Consider the following 18,923-nt stretch of genomic DNA (forward strand, 5'->3'; position numbering starts at 1 on the left):
ATTTTAAGAAAAAAAACGAAATAAACTTAGCTGAAAGCATACATAAAAAATGACACATTGTTTTGTGTCGTCTTCAATCTCCTGCTGAGTCATTTGGATCCAATTCGACCCATTTCAGCCTCTGCTACATTATTTTGATGTCGTTTGAGGGATTTTTCTCCATTTATTATGCTCTCTCTTTGTACTCATTTCACCCGAAAACACTCCACACCCATAAATTGTATCTCCATATTTAATCATTAACAAGCTTGAAAAAGCTTGGAGTTTTTGGTATTTTCAACATATAAGTAACAGAAAATACTATCCATAAACTTAATTCTCTATCACCCAATCTAATTTTCTCTCCAATAATATAAAATTTCTATTTTTTTTTATAAAATCAAATTTGATATAAAATAAATAGGTTTATGCTAAGCACTAAAATCAAATGAGATGGCTCTAGATACCAATTGTTAATAAATACTACATAATGAGCATGTATTATCAATACTATGTTGGGAATTATTTTACCAGGATCTTAGATCTACTCACAAGTATGTTTATTAACATCCTAAATATGAACTTTCTAAAACGATAAAATAAACACATATAAAGTTAAGAAAACCTTACATTGATGCAGCGGAATAAATGTCTCCTTCCACTCAGATCTCTAACCCTTGATACCTTTCGTAGCGAGTATAATCAAGATCTGAGCCCGAATCTCCTTCTTCTTCAAGCTTTGATCCTTCACAGTCTTCCAATCTATGATTGAGTTACTGCTTGCTGTGTGTGGGCACTTACTCTTTCACTAGGGTCACGAAAAAAGATGAAGGGAAAAGAGAGAGAGAGAGAGATTTCGGCCAAGGTAGAGAGTGAGGAAGGCTCAGTTTTCTGAAGAGAGAAATTTCTGTCAGAAAGATGATCTGAAAACTTGTGTTGTGACTGAGCCATCACTTTCTATTTATAGGCAACTACTAGGTTTAGGTTAGGATTTATTTGGCATTAAAATAATGAAAATATTAATTTGAAAAAGCCTTTTAAGTGGCCGGCCATATGGTGTTAATGGGCCTCACTTAATTTTGCAATTTTATCAAATTTTATCTCTATTTTCTCAAAAATGCCAATTTTTCAATTCTAACCTTTTAAATGCCAAAACTAATTATTTAATAACTAAAATAGATTATTAAATAATATTGTCATTTAATTTAATTATTAATTAGACATATAAAGTCTATTAATAAATAAATAAACCCAGAAAACTCTTTTCCTTACAATTTCACCCCTGCTTAGTGAAAATTCATAAAATTAGACATAGTCTAACTTTAGAATTATAATTGATCAATCACGAATCAATTAATGAGTCTTACAAGCAGAATGTTCTCAACTAGAATGGGGACCATGGATCTATATGCTGAGCTTCCAATAAGTGAACCAAATTTACCAAGTAAATTCCTACTTATTAATTCTTCGTTGAATCCACTCTTAGAACTTAGAATTGCACTCTCAGACTTATATAGAGCATATTGTATGTTTCGCGATACCAATATACTATCTCATTTAACCATTGTTATAATCTTATTGTGATTTAAAGATCCTCTATATAGATGATTTACATCGAGATGGGATTTCTTTACCGTTCTCACCCCTCAATGTATTTTGCCCCTTAAAACACTTAGCTACCTGTAAATGGTGTTTAGTGATCTAATAATTAGTCAGCTAAACAAGAGCTCATCCATTTACTTCTATTTGCTAAGCTCGAAGGGAATCATCACTTAACTTCTATACACCAGTAGAAGCTATAGATTCCATATTTATGTTCAGCACTCCCACTCAATCATACTATCATGTTCTCGAAATATACGTATCACCCTGACCCGAAAGTAGGCTTAACTAATAAATCTAAGAACATGAATAGCACTCCTGAGTTGAGCCTAAGCATATCAGGATTTAGATTCTTTTAATCTTAAGATCAACTACTGATATTGACTTGGAAAGATATGTATAACGGTAAGTTTGTAATATCTTAACTTAGTTGCAATATCGGTCCAGTCCAATGTATACTCCATACATTCGAAACTAGTATACTTTACTAATGTCCTGGAAAGAACATAACACTTACTCCAAGTGTAAGTACACATCATCGCTGATTATCACATTAGTGTAAATCCAATAACACTGATGAAACAGGGACCAAAACTTTTGATTCATATGATCACAATCACATTCCACTGTGTTGACGATACTGTAATTGTGAATAAACATATGATCTGGATTTAACTGATTTTGTGTGTATGAATGTAATAAACATATTAAACATATTAAACCATTAGCATGTAAAATTCATGCAAACATCAATCACTTCAAATTTCTTATATTGATAACTAATCAGATTGTAAAGAGTTTTATTTAGGGCATAAAACCCAACATACTAATCAACAACAAACCATGCTCATATAAACCAAGATCAAACATTTAATTTTAGAGCATTAACATAATGATAAACATACCTTGGCGCCGTTGCCGGGGAATTGTATAAAGATTGATATTACATAAAATTATACTAACTTCTACTTTGGTTTATTTTTTTTCTTGCTAATTGCTAATCTATTCTTGCAAGATTGTTTCCATCTATTTCAGGAATTCTAAGTGTATGCGCCGTGAAGGACAAGCAGTCATAGTACCAGTTGATCCTGAAATTGAGAAGACTTGTAGGAGAAACAGAAAGAACAAGAGGCAAGAAAGAGTTTCAGCAACTGCTGAAACATCAGAAATCATGGCTGCTAATGTGAATGCGAATGCTAAAAATAACGGTAATAATGGTGGTGCCGTTGAAGATCAAGCTAATGGCCGTAGCTTGAGAGATTACATTCTCCCTACTCTTACTGGAGTGCAGTCATGTATCAGGCCACCGGCAGTGGATGCGAATAACTTTGAGATCAAACCTGCCATACTCCAGATGGTGCAGTCTTCAGTCCAGTTTGGTGGACTCCCTTCAGAAGATCCTAATCTGCATCTCTCGAACTTCATGGAACTGTGTGAGACTTTTAAAGTCAATGGAGTTAGTGATGATGCCATTCGTCTGAGACTGTTTCCATTCTCACTCAGAGAACGAGCCAAGAGCTGGTTGAATTCCCTGCCACCCAACTCTATTGCCACTTGGAATGACTTAGCCACGAAATTTTTGTCAAAGTTCTTTCCTCCAGCAAAGTCAGCCAAGTTGCGAGGTGAAATCAACAACTTCTGTCAGCAAGATAATGAATCTCTCCATGAGGCTTGGGAGAGGTTTAAAGATCTAATCAGAAAATGCCCTCATCATGGCATAGAGAAGTGGATGCTGGTTCACAATTTCTACAACGGGTTGGTTGGTAACACTAGAACTCTGATAGATGCAGCAGCTGGTGGAGCTCTTATGAGAAAGAGTGCTAATGAGGCTTACGATCTATTGGAGGAGATGGCTCTAAACAATCAGCAGTGGCCAACTGAAAGGAGTCAAACTAAGAAAGTAGCTGGTGTGCTAGAGGTTGATGCCATCACAAAGTTGACAGCTCAGGTTGAGGCCTTGACAAAGCTGATTGCAGGGCAAGCTAAACAAGCCCAAGTTATTTGTGAGATATGTGGAGGCAACCATCACTTTTCAGATTGTCAAGTAGATGTGGATAATTTGCCAATGGATCAAGCAAAAGCCATTGGGAACTACTCCCAAAATAATAATTATGGGCACAACCAACAGGGGTTCTACCAGCAGAGAAATCAGCCCCAACAAAACCAACAACAAAGTCCTAGTGGAGGCTCCAATATCCAAGCTGATTTATTGCTCCAATTCATGATGGAGACTAGAGCCTCTATTAAAACTCTAGAAACTCAGATGGAACAATTGGCTACTCAAGTGGCAAAACAAGCTCAAGAAAATTCACCTAGCACTAGTGAGGCAAAAGGAAAAGAGCAATGTAAAGCAATTTCCTTGAGGAGTGGAAAGAGTTATGAAGGACCTAGTGGCAAGCAACCAGTTGAAGATGGGGTTCAGGATCAACAGGCACAGACACAGGCACCAAAGGAAAAGAAGGCTACTGATAGCCCTGCACCACCACAACAGTCTCCACCAATCAGTGTTGATCATCATGTGAAGATACCTTATCCTCAGAGACTCCGAAAGACCAATCTAGACAAACAGTTTACAAAATTTCTAGAGGTCTTCAAAAGACTACACATCAACATTCCTTTTGCTGAAGCCTTGGAACAAATGCCCCGTTATGTGAAGTTCATGAAGGAGATATTGTCTAAGAAGAGAAAAATAGAGGACTATGAAACAGTGGCATTAACTGAGGAGTGTAGCGCCATTTTGCAAAAGAAACTACCGCCCAAGCTTAAAGATCCGGGTAGTTTCAATATTCCATGCTCTATAGGGGGTTCAGTGGAAACTAAAGCTCTATGTGATCTGGGAGCAAGCATTAATCTAATGCCATTGTCTGTCTTCAAAAGGCTAGGATTGGGAAAAGCAAAGCCCACAACAGTGACTTTACAACTAGCGGATCGTTCTCTGACTCATCCTCGTGGAATAATTGAAGATGTACTGGTGAAGGTTGGTAAGTTTATCTTCCCTGCTGATTTCTTAATTCTTGATATGGAGGAAGATTCAACTATTCCCATTATTTTGGGAAGACCATTCTTAGCCACGGGGCGAGCATTAATAGATGTTCAAAAGGGGGAGTTAAAGTTGCGAGTGCAAGATGAAGAGGTCAATTTTAATGTTTTTGCCCCAACTGATATTCCTACATGTTGCAAGATTGAGGTGGTGAAGGGTTCTTTTGTTAAAACTAATAAGAAGAAAGCAAAGCCTAAAGAGCGACTTCGAACGATTCAGCGTCGTTGGAAAAGATTGATGTGTGGTAGTTCTGAAGGTGAGCTTACTCTTGTGCAAAACTCTGAAATCAACACTATTGGTGGTAAATTTTCTTCATTTAGTACGAGGGCTCTTTTGGATGCAAAAGGTGGACTTGATCCCTTCTGATGGGGCTCAGGTAAGTTTCTCTCAACCACAATTTTATTTTAACACATTGGGGACAATGTGCATCTTTAGTTTGGGGGGAGAGATTTAAAATTTTTAGTTTTTTTTGTTCAGTTTTTTTTTTCGTTTTTTTAGTTAGTCTTTGTTATTGTTAGTGTCATGTGTTGATATCTGAGCTGGAATATTGATTGACTTACTGTTATTCACTTGTGCAATGGATTAAAATCTTAATTGTGTGCTTGACTCATAACTTTTTGAATTAAATTGGATGTGTATTAGAAGGTTGTTCATGTAGATGTAAAACATTTATTTTTGACGCATATCACTTTTGTTCTACTTGGATTGTGGAATGTTGGCTTGACATGGAATAGAATTTGTTTGACATATTCTCTTGAAGCGAAATCCTTGATGATTTTTGTTTGGAAAATGATTCAGGCAAATTTTCTTTGGATCGATTGAGCCTTTCAAGCCTACCTAGAAATTTTTACCATAGTATACCCAAAGTTGAGCCTTAGCCTGTTTTAAAAATTTTTCACCACTTAACTGAGCTGAATTCATATCTTAAATTCTTTTCACCCCGAACATACCTTATTATGCCATGAGCCTTGAAGCAAGTTTGGGGGGGATAAGTGCTGTAAGTGGAAAAATAAAGTGTAAGAATGAGAGATTGAAAAAAAAAAGAATAATATTGTGTGTTGTGCCTATGAGAAAAAAAAAAAGGAAAAATAAGAAAAATGTCTTTTTGAAGAAAAAAAATTAAGAAAATTATGAGGTACACACATAAGAAAAATTGCAATCTCTTATTTCTGTCTTTGGGATATATGGAAAGAAAGCAAAATAAATGTCTAGGCTTGCTTGGTTAATAGTGCTTATGGTATAGTATAGCCTAAATGACTTCTCACCCACCCATGTACCTAAGCCATGCGATGTAACCGAAAAAGACCTATTGATTCCATATAGAAATTTGTCAACATTAGTGGAGAGAGGTATGTCATGCAAACTTATTGATCATGTGTTAGTGGGATGTTGGAAAGTTTAGAACAGTTGTGATATTGATGGCAATTGCGATGTTTTATGTTTGTATGAATTACTTACTTGTAAATTGCACATTCAACTTAGTTCTTAGAGTTGGCAAGTTGAAATTCTGGTTATTGATGGATTGAAGTTGTGCAGGTGGTGGTAACAATTAAACTGTTGGAAAGTTTAGCTATCATTGTCAGTTTGTTTTTAGTTTAGTCTTAGTTTACTCGGGGACGAGTAAAGAGTCAGTTTGGGGGAGTTTGTTAGGCTATTTTTAGCCTATGTTTTGGATCTAATTTATGTGTGTTTTTAGCTGTGTTGGGACGGAATTACGATTGTTTTCTATGTTTTCAGGTTCTTTGGAATAAAAGAGGTCTCGGGTGCAGAAATTCGTTAAAAGACGTGCTGAGCCGAAGAAAACACAATTTCTGATAATTGTGCACATCTGGCCGCGGCTAAACACAACCTGGCCGCGGCTAGATCTCGAGAATTCAGAAGGCCTCAGTCGCCGCGGCGATGAAGAGTCTCGCCGCGGCCATTTAAGAGATACAGAGAGACCCCTTATTTTCAATTATCTCGCCGCGGCGAGATCCCGTACGGACTAGGGGTATTTTCGTCCATCGAACCTTAAATTTTAGTTATAAATAGAAAACTGCGATTGGAAGTCTGGGAGAGTGATCAGAAACCCTAAAATACAGCTGAGAGCGGCAGGAAGAGCACAGAGATTGAAGTGAAGATCCAGAATTCATCCACCAACAGTTCTTTTCTTTATTCCTCTTTAATTTATTTATGTTGAATATTGCTATAGGAATGGTTATGGATTTATTTCTGAACTAAATTTCCCATTTAGGGAGGATGATGATTGTTGTTTAATGTTTTGCCTAGTTAATGTTTAATTACCATTCCTCAATTCTTGTGTGTGAAATTATCTTAATTTGTGTTTAATTTCATGTTTAAGATTGATCACCTTGTGCATGTTCTATGATCTCAATTCAAAATCTGAAAAGTGAGAATTGAGAATGCTAAAATTAAGATAATCGATGTTCTATGTGAAACGAAAGTATTCACATGACTTATGTGACGAGTAGATTATTACTTAATGCTGATTTCATGTTAGTTTAATTAAGGAATTAATTAGATAACATGTGATTTAGAATCTAGAAGATCTGAAAGGAGCTAGGTTATTTCATAAGCTGTCATTCACTTCAAGAATAGGATAGTAATTAAGCATTAACGATTTGGGTAAACAACAACAGGATTCTCCTCCCTATTATCTCATCTTGCTCAACTTTCAATTGTGTTATTAAGTTTTCTGAATTACTTTCATACTTTACTATTTCTAAATCATAATTACTTTTGATCTGCCAGATAGAATTATAAGTATAGTTTAGTGGTATTTAATCCAATTCCCTGTGGGATCGACCTCACCTGTGTGAGATTTACTACTTGATTGCGTATACTTGCGTAGTATTAATAATTTTCAGCATCATACCTCCAATCTTGACCTTGATCTCCAATGACCATGTTGATTATACTTTTTTGATCTACACATAAAAAAGAGCTTGGGTATGATGAACACTACTCTTTCATTCTCTCTACACCATAGCTACACCCATCCTACCTTAAAAACCAATAAAGAGTACAACCCTCTTTATAAGAAATTATGGGTCAATTGGGCCAACATACCCAATATGAAAGAATTAGTTGCCTTGGCCTAATAGGCTGACCAAAAACATTTTAGAGCATGTCTATGAGTCCCGAGCGTGTTAGTACGTTATATGCATTCTAATATGGCCTAATAATAATACCATACATTACCGATTTATATAGTTATCATTATATACTAATACCGACACTAAGTAAACAATACTTGTTACTACATAAAAATATTCTAACACTATATACTTACTTTGAGGCCTCATCCAACTACTACTACTATTATTAAAACATACATGAAGCTATATACTTACTTTGAGGCTCATCCTACAACTACTATTATTAAAACATACATGAATGTGCTATACTTACTTTAAGGCCAAACCATATGTGTTGCTGTAACAATAATATAGAATAGTAATAGTAGATGTTAAAGTTAGAATTTGTACGGAACATGTTTAACATTTTGTAACACGAAGAAGATTATAATTGATTCTCAAAAACTTCTTTCAGTATATTAATTAAAACTATTGGCATCAATTTTCGTACTCCAAATATTCTTACCCCAAAATCAAACAAACTTCTTTTTAAAAATTCATGTAAAAAGCCTTTATTGCATAAAATCAGCCTCAGAAATAACACCACCAATATTTTTGTGCAACAAAATCATGCATATTTTTAGATTTCATAAATAATCCATTCACTGATATGTGAACTAATCTCTTGAGAAAATGATTGATCAGATAATGATAACAGGTAAGATCTACTAACTACGTATAAGAAAAAAAAATCTAATAATAAATACATTGTACCAACTTAATTAACTTGTAAGAAGGGATCAATTTAGATAGAAATAAGAAATAAATACCAAAGAAAAGACAAGATGATTAGTTGTTGAAATTTCTGCTAAGACTCAAGACTAATAATGGGGGTGGGAGAATAAGGAAACAAGGAATATTGTATTTAAATGATAATTATCAATCAGTACTATGACTTAGAAATTAAAAAAGAGAAATGTTAAGGGCATCTTATGGTGCCCAGCAGTACAATTGGTATATATTTATTGGTGCAAATTAATATTAAGTCTCATACTACTTGATTTAACAATTAATATGAGAAATTGTTATTAAAATCGCAACGCGTCGTGTTATGAACCATATGATGTCTGATAACAATGTTCATTAAATATATATATTTATTTTTATATAATTAAAAGAAAATTGCTCCATGCATTTTATTTTTCTTTTATCTTGAATTTTAAATATATCCAAGTTTTTAAAGTTACTTGTTCATGTCTTATTTTACTCTGTCTTGTCATACAATATATACATATTTGTTTTTTTAAAGAGTCGAATTCCATAAGGCCATAATTCACCAAAAACACAAAACAGCAATCTAATCCAAGAGTTTCTAATACACTTCATCATACCTAAAGACAAAGCGAAGCATCTTCTGGAGTCTGTGTTGATGAATGAGTAGTAATGTAGTATTGAACTCAAGTAGGTTGTGAAGCAACATATAGAAAAAGTGGGTGTGTTTTGTTGGGTTGGGTTGGGTTGGGGCCACTGCTTTTCCCAAGGCCCCATCTCTCTAATCCTGCTTTTGAGATGGCAAAAGGAATACAAATTAATTTAAACTAAGAGGGAGATGCTCAAACTTTTTACAAAGTAACTCAATTTTTGGCACTTGGGATAGGAGAGTCTTCTAGTGTGTGATATGAAGAGAGCCCCATATGGGATATGAAAATTAATTTATAAGGGTATATAAGGTGCAATTTTAGTACTTAGAATAAGGATTGAAGGGGCATTCAATTTTATGTAAATGAGTATGGACACACATTTTACCTATCACACACGCGCCATGAGTTGAGAAACGTTTTTGATTAATATTTTGAATATTTAATCTTATTAGTTTTATGGGACAAGTTCAATAACTCTTACGATTCAGTTTCTCTAAAAAGAATTACATAGTGCAGTGGCGATTCGATATAATATATGATTGGACTGTTTTATAACTTCTTGTATATTTCTTTACAGTTCTACGAACGTCTTAAAGAGAGCATTCTAATCCACCACTTAACTCTAAAAAATTTATTCGATATTCTTATTTTATTTTGAGGAGTAGTGTTTACAACAAGAGAGAGAACTTTTCCAATTTAAGTATTACAAAATCAATTAAGAAAAAGAAAAGGAGAAAAGAAGATACACAAACAATATCAAAGTCACCTGTGATGGTGACCTACCTAAAAGCTCCCCTGGTGCACCACAGCTCACTCAAAAGAAAAGAGAAACATATAGAATTTATATATTATATATATAGGAGAAATGGAACACTGTCAAAGGCGCAAATTGAGGAATCTAAACATGATTGAATTGTATGTATAAAGGCTTTTTAGCCACTGGTGCTGATGATTGTGATGAGAGAAGCTTTTTTATAATTCCTCATCATTTTTTCAAGATTCAAAGCACACCCTCTCTCTCTCTCTCTTTTTTCTCCTTTTTCTCCATACCCACTTCTCCAAATTCTAAAACACCAAAAAACCCACTTTCAAAAACCATGCAACTACACTCCCAATCCCATAGTAGAAAAGCTCAAAAGTCAGAACTTTTGCCCATCAAAACATAGTCCAGTGCTCAAGAGAACCTTCAAATTTTTCATGGTTTGGTTTTGGTCGTGTTTTTGAGCCACCTTCTACTAACAATGTTGGATACCATGATCCCTTCTTGTTTTAGCCAACCAAACACACCAACATCCTCAACCACAACATCTTCTCATGTGCCTAATCAGAACCTCATAACATGTATATACCAAACTCAACTATGTAATTCTCCAACTTACTTGACTCTCACTTGGTCAAAATCTACGTTCACTCACTCTCTCACCATCTACGCCCCTGACTTATTCTCCATCACCATACCTCTTCAGCCATCGACTTTCTCCTTATTCGGAGCCCGACCCGGATCCAAATCCATCTACTTGACCCACCAACATTCCCAAAAAATCAAGCTTTATTGGGATTTCACTAGAGCAGAGTTCGCCACCAACTCGGCCGAGCCAGACTCTTCTTTCTACGTCGCTATTACCTGCAACGCCAAGCTGGAATTCTTCCTCGGCGATCTCCTTGACGAGTTGACTCAGCGCTCGGGGCTCGTAACTCGGACTCAGGTACTGCCCATCATACCTGCTCTTCTTTCCAGACGAGAACACGTGTTTGGACGCAGGAATTACGCGTCCCGGGCAATGTTTTTGGGGTCCAAACACGAGATTGGGATAGAGTGCGGTGGAGGAACGCTCAAAGTCAAAGTCGACGGTGAAACAAGCCTCGTCGTTAAAAGACTCGCCTGGAAATTCAGGGGGAACGAGAAAATCTACGTGGGTGAAATCGAAGTCGAGTTCTTTTGGGATGTTTTCAATTGGGTTAGTAACGGTAATAACGGTAACGGACATGGGGTTTTTGTCTTTCAAGTTGGTGATGGTGGGGTTTGGCCGGAAATGGTGGGCCCGGAAAAGAGGCTGTTGAGGAAGAGCTTGTCGTCGGCAACTGCTCCGGCAGGTAGCTCTGCTTCAATGGCGGCTTCGTCTTCGAATTCGCCGTCTTGTTCAAGTGTGCTTCAATGGGCTGAAGAGAGTAGCGATGGAGGAAGAAGTTCATCTTCTTCTTCTACTAGATCATGTAGTACTGGTAGTAATGGCGGTTTTTCTTTGTTGCTTTACGCTTGGAGGAAAGATTGATTAAAAAACAAAAAAAAAAAAAACTTTAATTTTGTGAAAATATATGGTAATTATTAATTGTTTATTCTATTAATTTGATAAAATGATTATATGAAATTGGAAACGATTCTCTTGTTTTTGTTAACTAATTACTGCTCGTTTTGCAAATTATCTACATTATTATTACTAGTGATAACAATTTCGTTCCCAGACTGCACTATTTTTTTTGTTTTTTTCTATGTCTTTCCAGTTTTTAAAAATAATCTTTTTCTTTTTCTAAAAAAGAATAAATAGAAAAGTCGACTTTAAAGTAAGTCTTAATAAAGGATTATTATGCTTAATTTATTTTTTCTTCAAAGAGCTTTAAACTAAAGCTAATTTATTGAATCTTTTGAAGCTTGATTTGTGGATCGGAGTCTCACTTTTACCATGCATTAATCTATAGAATCCCCCTTTTTTTTCTTTCCAAAATAAACAGATTTAGAGACTAAAGAACGAATGGTATTGGATTTCAAAAAAAAAAACAAAAACGAATGATTATGGTATTGGTATGTATGTTCAACAATAATGTCTTCGCTTTAGCTTTATATATAATTATACTAACTTATATATTCTGCATGATAACTTGTCTGGAATTTTTGTTGGGTGCCAGCCTTAAGATAAGGTTCGTTTGAAAGCTTTCATGATTTGAATATGAATACATCATATATAAATATAATAAATAGTCCTTAACATTGATACATTACATTAACATTTATAATATATATTTTTTACTAGGATAATAATTCTCTAAAACATATGAATTCAGTTAGAAGTACTTTGATTTTTGTCAAAAAGTAGGATATTAGGATTTCTAGTGACTATTTTTGTTGCAATAAAAGTATTTCGCTTTTCCTTTTGCCTTTGAATTAGCAGATTTTCTACCCTTATTAGCTATGTTAACAGCTTTAAGAGGTTTTTTGTTGTTGTTCCACTTCTTTTTCTTGTTGGGTTTTAAAGTAGAGGCAATATTTGTCTCAGGTTTCACCATACCAATCGTAGCATTACTTGAACTTGGAGCTTTATTATCTCCCTTCTGTGGACCTCCAATCAAACTCTCAAAAGTCTGAAGGTTGTTGATTTACTCGTAAAAGTCAAAAGTCAACTTGTTCATGACGTAGTTTGAAGTAAAGGGCAGAAAAGCTGGAGCTAAACTATTCAAGATCAAACTCACTTGAGTCTCTTAATCAATGACAGTTCCATACATCTCAACTTCTTAGAAATAACTAGCCATCAGGAGTAGGTCTTCACATACATTCTGATGAGGTTTCATCCATGCATTGATGAAGTTTTTGGTCGCATCAAAACGAGCTTGATTCGATGCCTTCCAAAATTGTTCAGTTTACTAGTTCATGATCTCAGCATCTATGAGAGTGTTGGCAAACCTTGTTTTCAAGGTCTCAACCATGCTAGACAGCATAAAGAAATGGGCTTTGTTGTTAGCATTCTACCAACGCTCAAACTTGTCTCTTACTGTCTTAGCTGCATTCTCACCTGCTTGCTCAGGAGCTTCCTCAGTTAACACAAACAGTGAATTCTCACCTATGAGAGCAATATTAATGTTCTCTTTCCATTTAACAAAGTTAGCTCGAGAGAGCTTGTTGTCAATCAACAGAGACACAATTGAGTTGTTCATAGTCATGTTGGAAACTACAATTATCAATTAATAGAAATCAATTATAGGTTTATAGAAATTCATACATATATTTAAAAATTAGTAAATATTTAACTAGTAATCAAGACATGTGAAAATACAAAATAAACACATCTTGAATAATTTCTAAGGTTTTAAACTAGATGATATAAATGTCCCATTTAGGCAAGAGTCAAATATATCATTAGTTAAATAGAGTTGTCAGCTCATCTAAAATAGACACTATTTTAGCAACCTTTTATTCGATCAAAATAAGAATCTGACGTTTTCTCGTTTAGGTGAGAGTTAAGATCATTCTTATTTCATGAGCTTTTACCATTGTTTCTGTTGGACTTTGTGCCCTAAATCAAATTCTATTTAATGTAACCTATTCTATTCAATTATCAATAAAGAAAGATTTAATTTCATTACTTGTTTAATGTGTTATTTGGTTCATGTGATCATCTATTTACTTATTTGATTAATAAATTCATCCAAATCCTTATTACACTGATATTCTTGTTTATTGTGTTGTCAACACAGTGGAAAGTAATCAAGATTGTGTGATTAAATGTATTCCTAGATTTATCAGTACACAGGGTTTAACTGATGATATGATAATCTACAACGTAGTTTACTTGCACCTTGAGTAAGTGCTATGTCCTTTCTGTTGGAAATATTTTACCGGGATCTTAGATCTACTCACAAGTATGTTTATTAACACCCTAAATATGAACTTTCTAAAACGATGAAATAAACACGTATAAAGTTTAAGAAACCTTACATTGGGTGCAGCAGAATATAATGACTCCTTCCGTTCAGATATCTAGCCCTTGATTCCTTTCTGTAGCAGAGCATTATCAATATCTGAACCTAGATCTCTTTCTCTGAATCTTTGATGCTGAAACTCCTTCTTGCTGAAAGTCTTTCTTCACGATCTTCCTCACTGTGGTTGAGGTATCACTTGCTGTGTGTGGGCACTACTCATACACTAAGAATTTCAAAATTTGAGAGGGAAGAAAGAGAGAGGGAGTGGTCGGCCAGATAGGGAGAGAGAAGGCTCAGGTTTTTCTCTGAATCAGAAGTGTAATTTTCTTAAAGCCTTCACTATCTATTTATAGCATTCCACTAGGGTTAGGTTTGAATTATTTGGCATTAAAATAATGAAAATATCAGTTTAAATTGCCTACAAAAGTGGTCGGCCATGCTTAGTGGATTTGGGCCTCACTTTTTGCAATTTTGCAGTTTTATCTTTTCTGCATCTGATTTCCTCAAAAACGCCAATTTTCAAATTCAACCATTTAAATGCCAATTCTAACTATTTAATAACTATAAATAATTATTAAATAATATTGTCATTTATCATATTTATTAATTGAACCATACAAAGTATCATAATTAACAAATATGCCCCTAAAACTCTTTCCTTACAATTTCGCCCTTACTTAGTGAAAAATTCACAAATAGACATAGTCTAATTTGAGAATTATAATTGATTAATCAAAACCAATTATATGAGTCTTACAAGCAATATTATCTCAACTAGTGCGGGGACCATGGGTCTATATAACCGAGCTTCCAATAAGTAGATCAAGAATTTAGCACTAAAATTCACTAACTTATTAATTCTTCGTTGAATCCACGCATAGAACTTAGAATTGCACTCTCAGTTATATAGAATGCTATATATGTTCCACCATATAGACACAGCATTAGTTATCCATTGTTATAATCCTAATTTGATCAATGATCCTCTATATGAATGATCTACACTGTAAAGGGATTAGATTACCGTTACACCCTACAATGTATTTTATCCTTAAAACACTTGACCCCGTATAAATGATATTTCAGCTTATGTGACATGAGTACTCCACCATTTATGTTCGTTTGGTCAAGCTCGAAGGAGATCATCCTTTGCTTACTATTCGCCAGATAGAAGCTATAGATTCCATGTTTATGTTAGCGCTCCCACTCAATTGCACTACCGTGTTCCCAAAATGTACGTATCACCCTGACCTAAAAGTAGGCTTAACTAACAAATCAAAGAACACGAATAGCCTTTCAAGATTGAGCCTAATCATAACAGGTTTAAGAACATTTGATCTAGGATCAACTAGGCGATATTAACTAGAATAGATATTACGGTAAGTTTAATAAATCTAAGTCAAAGTTCAATATCGGTCCCTTCCGATGCATACTCCATGCATCCAACCTGAGCTTTACTTTAACCAATGCTCTGGAAAGAACATAGCACTTCTCCAAATGCAAGTAAACTCTGTTGTAGATTATCATATCAGTAAAACCCTGTGTCTGATAAATCTAGGAAACTTTATTCACATAGTCATGTTTACTTTTTAATGTGTTGACGACACAATAAACAGGATCAAGTATGTGAAAAGGGTTTCAGATGAATTCATACATTATATACGTATAATCATGAAATAAATCATGTGAACCATGCAACATTAAATGTTATTTCTGATCTATATTAATAAGTAAATTTGATTATATTGAAATGAGTTTTATTTAGGGCATAAAACCCAACACTTTCCAGGGTATTGGTTAAAGTAAGCTTGAGTTGGATGTCTGTAGTATGCATCGGAAGGGACCGATATTGAACTTGAACTAGATATGATAATCTTACCGTAATATCTATTCAATTCAATATCACCTAGTTGATCCTAGATCAAATGATCTCAATCCTGACATGGTTAGGTTCGATATCGAGAGTGTTATTTTTGTTCTTTGATTTGTTAGTTAAGCCTACCTTTTAGTCTGGGTGATACGTATATTTTGGGAACATGATAGTACAATTGAGTGGGAGCGCTAATCATAGATATGAAATCTATAGATTCTATCCAGACATAGAAGTGAAACGATGATTTCCTTCGAGCTTGGGTAAATAGAGATAAATGATAGAGCGCTCATTTTAGTGATTATGTTAGTTCACTAAAATATCATTTATAGGTGGCTGAGTGTTTTAAAGATAAAATACATTGAAAGGGTGTAATGGTAATTTTATCCCTATGCAATGTAAATCATCTATAGAGGATCATTGATTATTGGGATTATAACAATGGATAATTAATAGCGTATCTATATCGTGGAACATATAGAGTGTTCTATGTAACTGAGAGTGCAATTCCAAGTTCTATAGTGGTTCAACGAGGAATTAATAAGTTAGAGAATTTACTTGGTAAATTCTGTTGGAAATTTATTTTACCAGGATCTTAGATCTACTCACAAGTATGTTGTTTAAACACCCTAAATATGAACTTTCTAAAACGATAAATTAAACACATATAAAGTTAAGAAAACCTTACATTGATGCAGCGGAATTAATGTCTCCTTCCACTCAGATCTCTAACCCTCGAATCCTTTACGTAGCAGTATAATCAAGATCTGAGCCCGAATGTCCTTCTTCTTCAAGTTTGATCCTTCACAGTCTTCCAATCTATGAATGAGTTACTGCTTGCTGTTTGTGGGCACTTACTCTTTCACTAGGGTCACGAAATTGATGAAGGAGAAAAGAGAAAGGTATTTCGGCCAGGTATAGAAAGTGGGGAAGACTCAGTTTTTCTGAAGAGAGAAATTTCTGTCAGAAAAGCTTGTGAAAACTTGTGTAATTTGACTGAGCCATCACTTTCTATTTATAGGCAACTACTAGGTTTAGGTGAGGAATTATTTGGCATTAAAATAATGAAAATATTAATTTGAAAAAGCATATTAAGTGGCCGGCCATGGTGTAGTAATGGGCCTCACTTAATTTTGCAATTTTATCAAATTTTATCTCTATTTTCTCAAAAATGCCAATTTTCTAATTCTAACCTTTTAAATGCCAAAACTAATTATTTAATAACTAAAATAGATTATTAAATAATATTGTCATTTAATTTAATTATTAATTAGACATATAAAGTCCATTAATAAATAAATAAACCTAGAAACTCTTTTCTTTACAATTTCACCCCCAAATAGTGAAAATTCATAAAATTAGACATAGTCTAACTTTAGAATTATAATTGATCAATCACGAATCAATTAATGAGTCTTACAAGCGGGAATGTTCTCAACTAGAATGGGGACCATGGATCTATATGCCGAGCTTCCAATAAGTGAACCAAATTTACCAAGTAAATTCCTACTTATTAATTCTTCGTTGAATCCACTCTTAGAACTTAGAATTGCACTCTCAGACTTATATAGAGCATATTGTATGTTCCACGATATCAATATACTATCTCATTTAACCATTGTTATAATCTTATTGTGATTTAAAGATCCTCTATATAGATGATTTACATCGAGATGGGATTTCTTTACCGTTCTCACCCCTCAATGTATTTTGCCCCTTAAAACACTTAGCTACCTGTAAATGGTGTTTAGTGATCTAATAATTAGTCGGATTAAACAAGAGTTCATCCATTTACTTCTATTTGCTAAGCTCGAAGGGAATCATCACTTGACTTCTATACACCAGTAGAAGCTATAGATTCCATATTTATGTTCAGCACTCCCACTCAATCATACTATCATGTTCTCGAAATATACGTATCACCCTGACCCGAAAGTAGGCTTAACTAATAAATCTAAGAACATGAATAGCACTCCTGAGTTGAGCCTAAGCATATCAGGATTTAGATTCTTTTAATCTTAAGATCAACTACTGATATTGACTTGGAAAGATATGTATAACGGTAAGTTTGTAATATCTTAACTTAGTTGCAATATCGGTCCAGTCCAATGTATACTCCATACATTCGAAACTAGTATACTTTACTAATGTCCTGGAAAGAACATAACACTTACTCCAAGTGTAAGTACACATCATCGCTGATTATCACATTAGTGTAAATCCAATAACAACGATGAAACGAGGGGACCAAAACTTTTGATTCATATGATCACAATCACATTCCACTGTGTTGACGATACTCTAATTGTGAATAAACATATGATCTGGATTTAACTGATTTTGTGTGTATGAATGTAATAAACATATTAAACATATTAAACCATTAGCATGTAAAATTCATGCAAACATCAATCACTTCGAATTTCTTATATTGATAACTAATCAGATTGTAAAGAGTTTTATTTAGGGCATAAAACCCAACAAATTCTAGATCTGCTTATTGGAAGTTCGGTTATATAGGCCCATGGTCCCAATACTAGTTGAGACAAACTGTTTGTAAGACTGAGTTAATTGATTTTAGTTAACCAAATTTAATTCTAAAATTAGACTATGTTTAGTTTGTGAATTTTCACTATGTTACGGCTTGATTGTGAAGAAAGAAAATTTTAGGATTAATTTATTAATTAAGAGACTTTGTGGAGTCTAATTAATAAATATTATCAATGACAATTTTATTTGATAATTATTTCAATTATTAAATAAATACTTTTGGCATTTATAGGGTTGAAATTCCAAAAAAAATGGTATTTGTGAAAAATAGACAAATGGTTGAGAAAATGGCAAAAATCTAACTAATGTTGGGCCCATTCATGGCCGGCCACTAGGTGGTAATTTTGGTCCGTTTTTTTTATCACTTTTTATTTTAAATAAATCAACCCTAACCCTAAGAGAAGTAGTATAAAACGAAAAGAAAGTCTCATTATCCAACTAATGCTTCAAAGGCAAGAAAACCTAGCTTTCTTTCTCTCTAGGTTTTGTGACTTTTTCTTCTTCCTTTCTTCTCTTGATTTTCGAAATCCTTAGCCTTTCTTCACAAAACAAAATTCAGTCATTAGTGATTGAGTACATGCCACACATATCAAGTGAGTCCTCAATCATAGTATGTAAGACTGTGACGAATCCAAACAACAAGAAGGAAAATCGGGCTCAGATCTTGGTGATACTCTGCGACAAAAATGATA

General features: G+C 34.3%; 1 protein-coding gene and 1 non-coding gene across 2 annotated transcripts; one reads left to right on the forward strand and one right to left on the reverse strand.

Moving 5' to 3' along the window:
- Positions 1–3,193: 3,193 nt before the first annotated feature.
- On the reverse strand, positions 3,194–3,300 carry LOC115701600 (small nucleolar RNA R71). Its single transcript, XR_004008594.2, has one exon. It is a non-coding gene; the product is annotated as a small nucleolar RNA R71 (small nucleolar RNA).
- A 6,569-nt stretch (positions 3,301–9,869) lies between these two features.
- LOC133034936 (uncharacterized) lies at positions 9,870–11,504 on the forward strand. The gene has a single exon (XM_061110486.1). The coding sequence runs from the start codon at positions 10,361–10,363 to the stop codon at positions 11,390–11,392; it is 1,032 nt and encodes a 343-aa protein (XP_060966469.1). The 5' UTR covers positions 9,870–10,360; the 3' UTR covers positions 11,393–11,504.
- Positions 11,505–18,923: the final 7,419 nt, after the last annotated feature.

The sequence above is a fragment of the Cannabis sativa genome, chromosome 2 (assembly GCF_029168945.1).
Source record: "Cannabis sativa cultivar Pink pepper isolate KNU-18-1 chromosome 2, ASM2916894v1, whole genome shotgun sequence".
NCBI lineage: Eukaryota > Viridiplantae > Streptophyta > Magnoliopsida > Rosales > Cannabaceae > Cannabis > Cannabis sativa.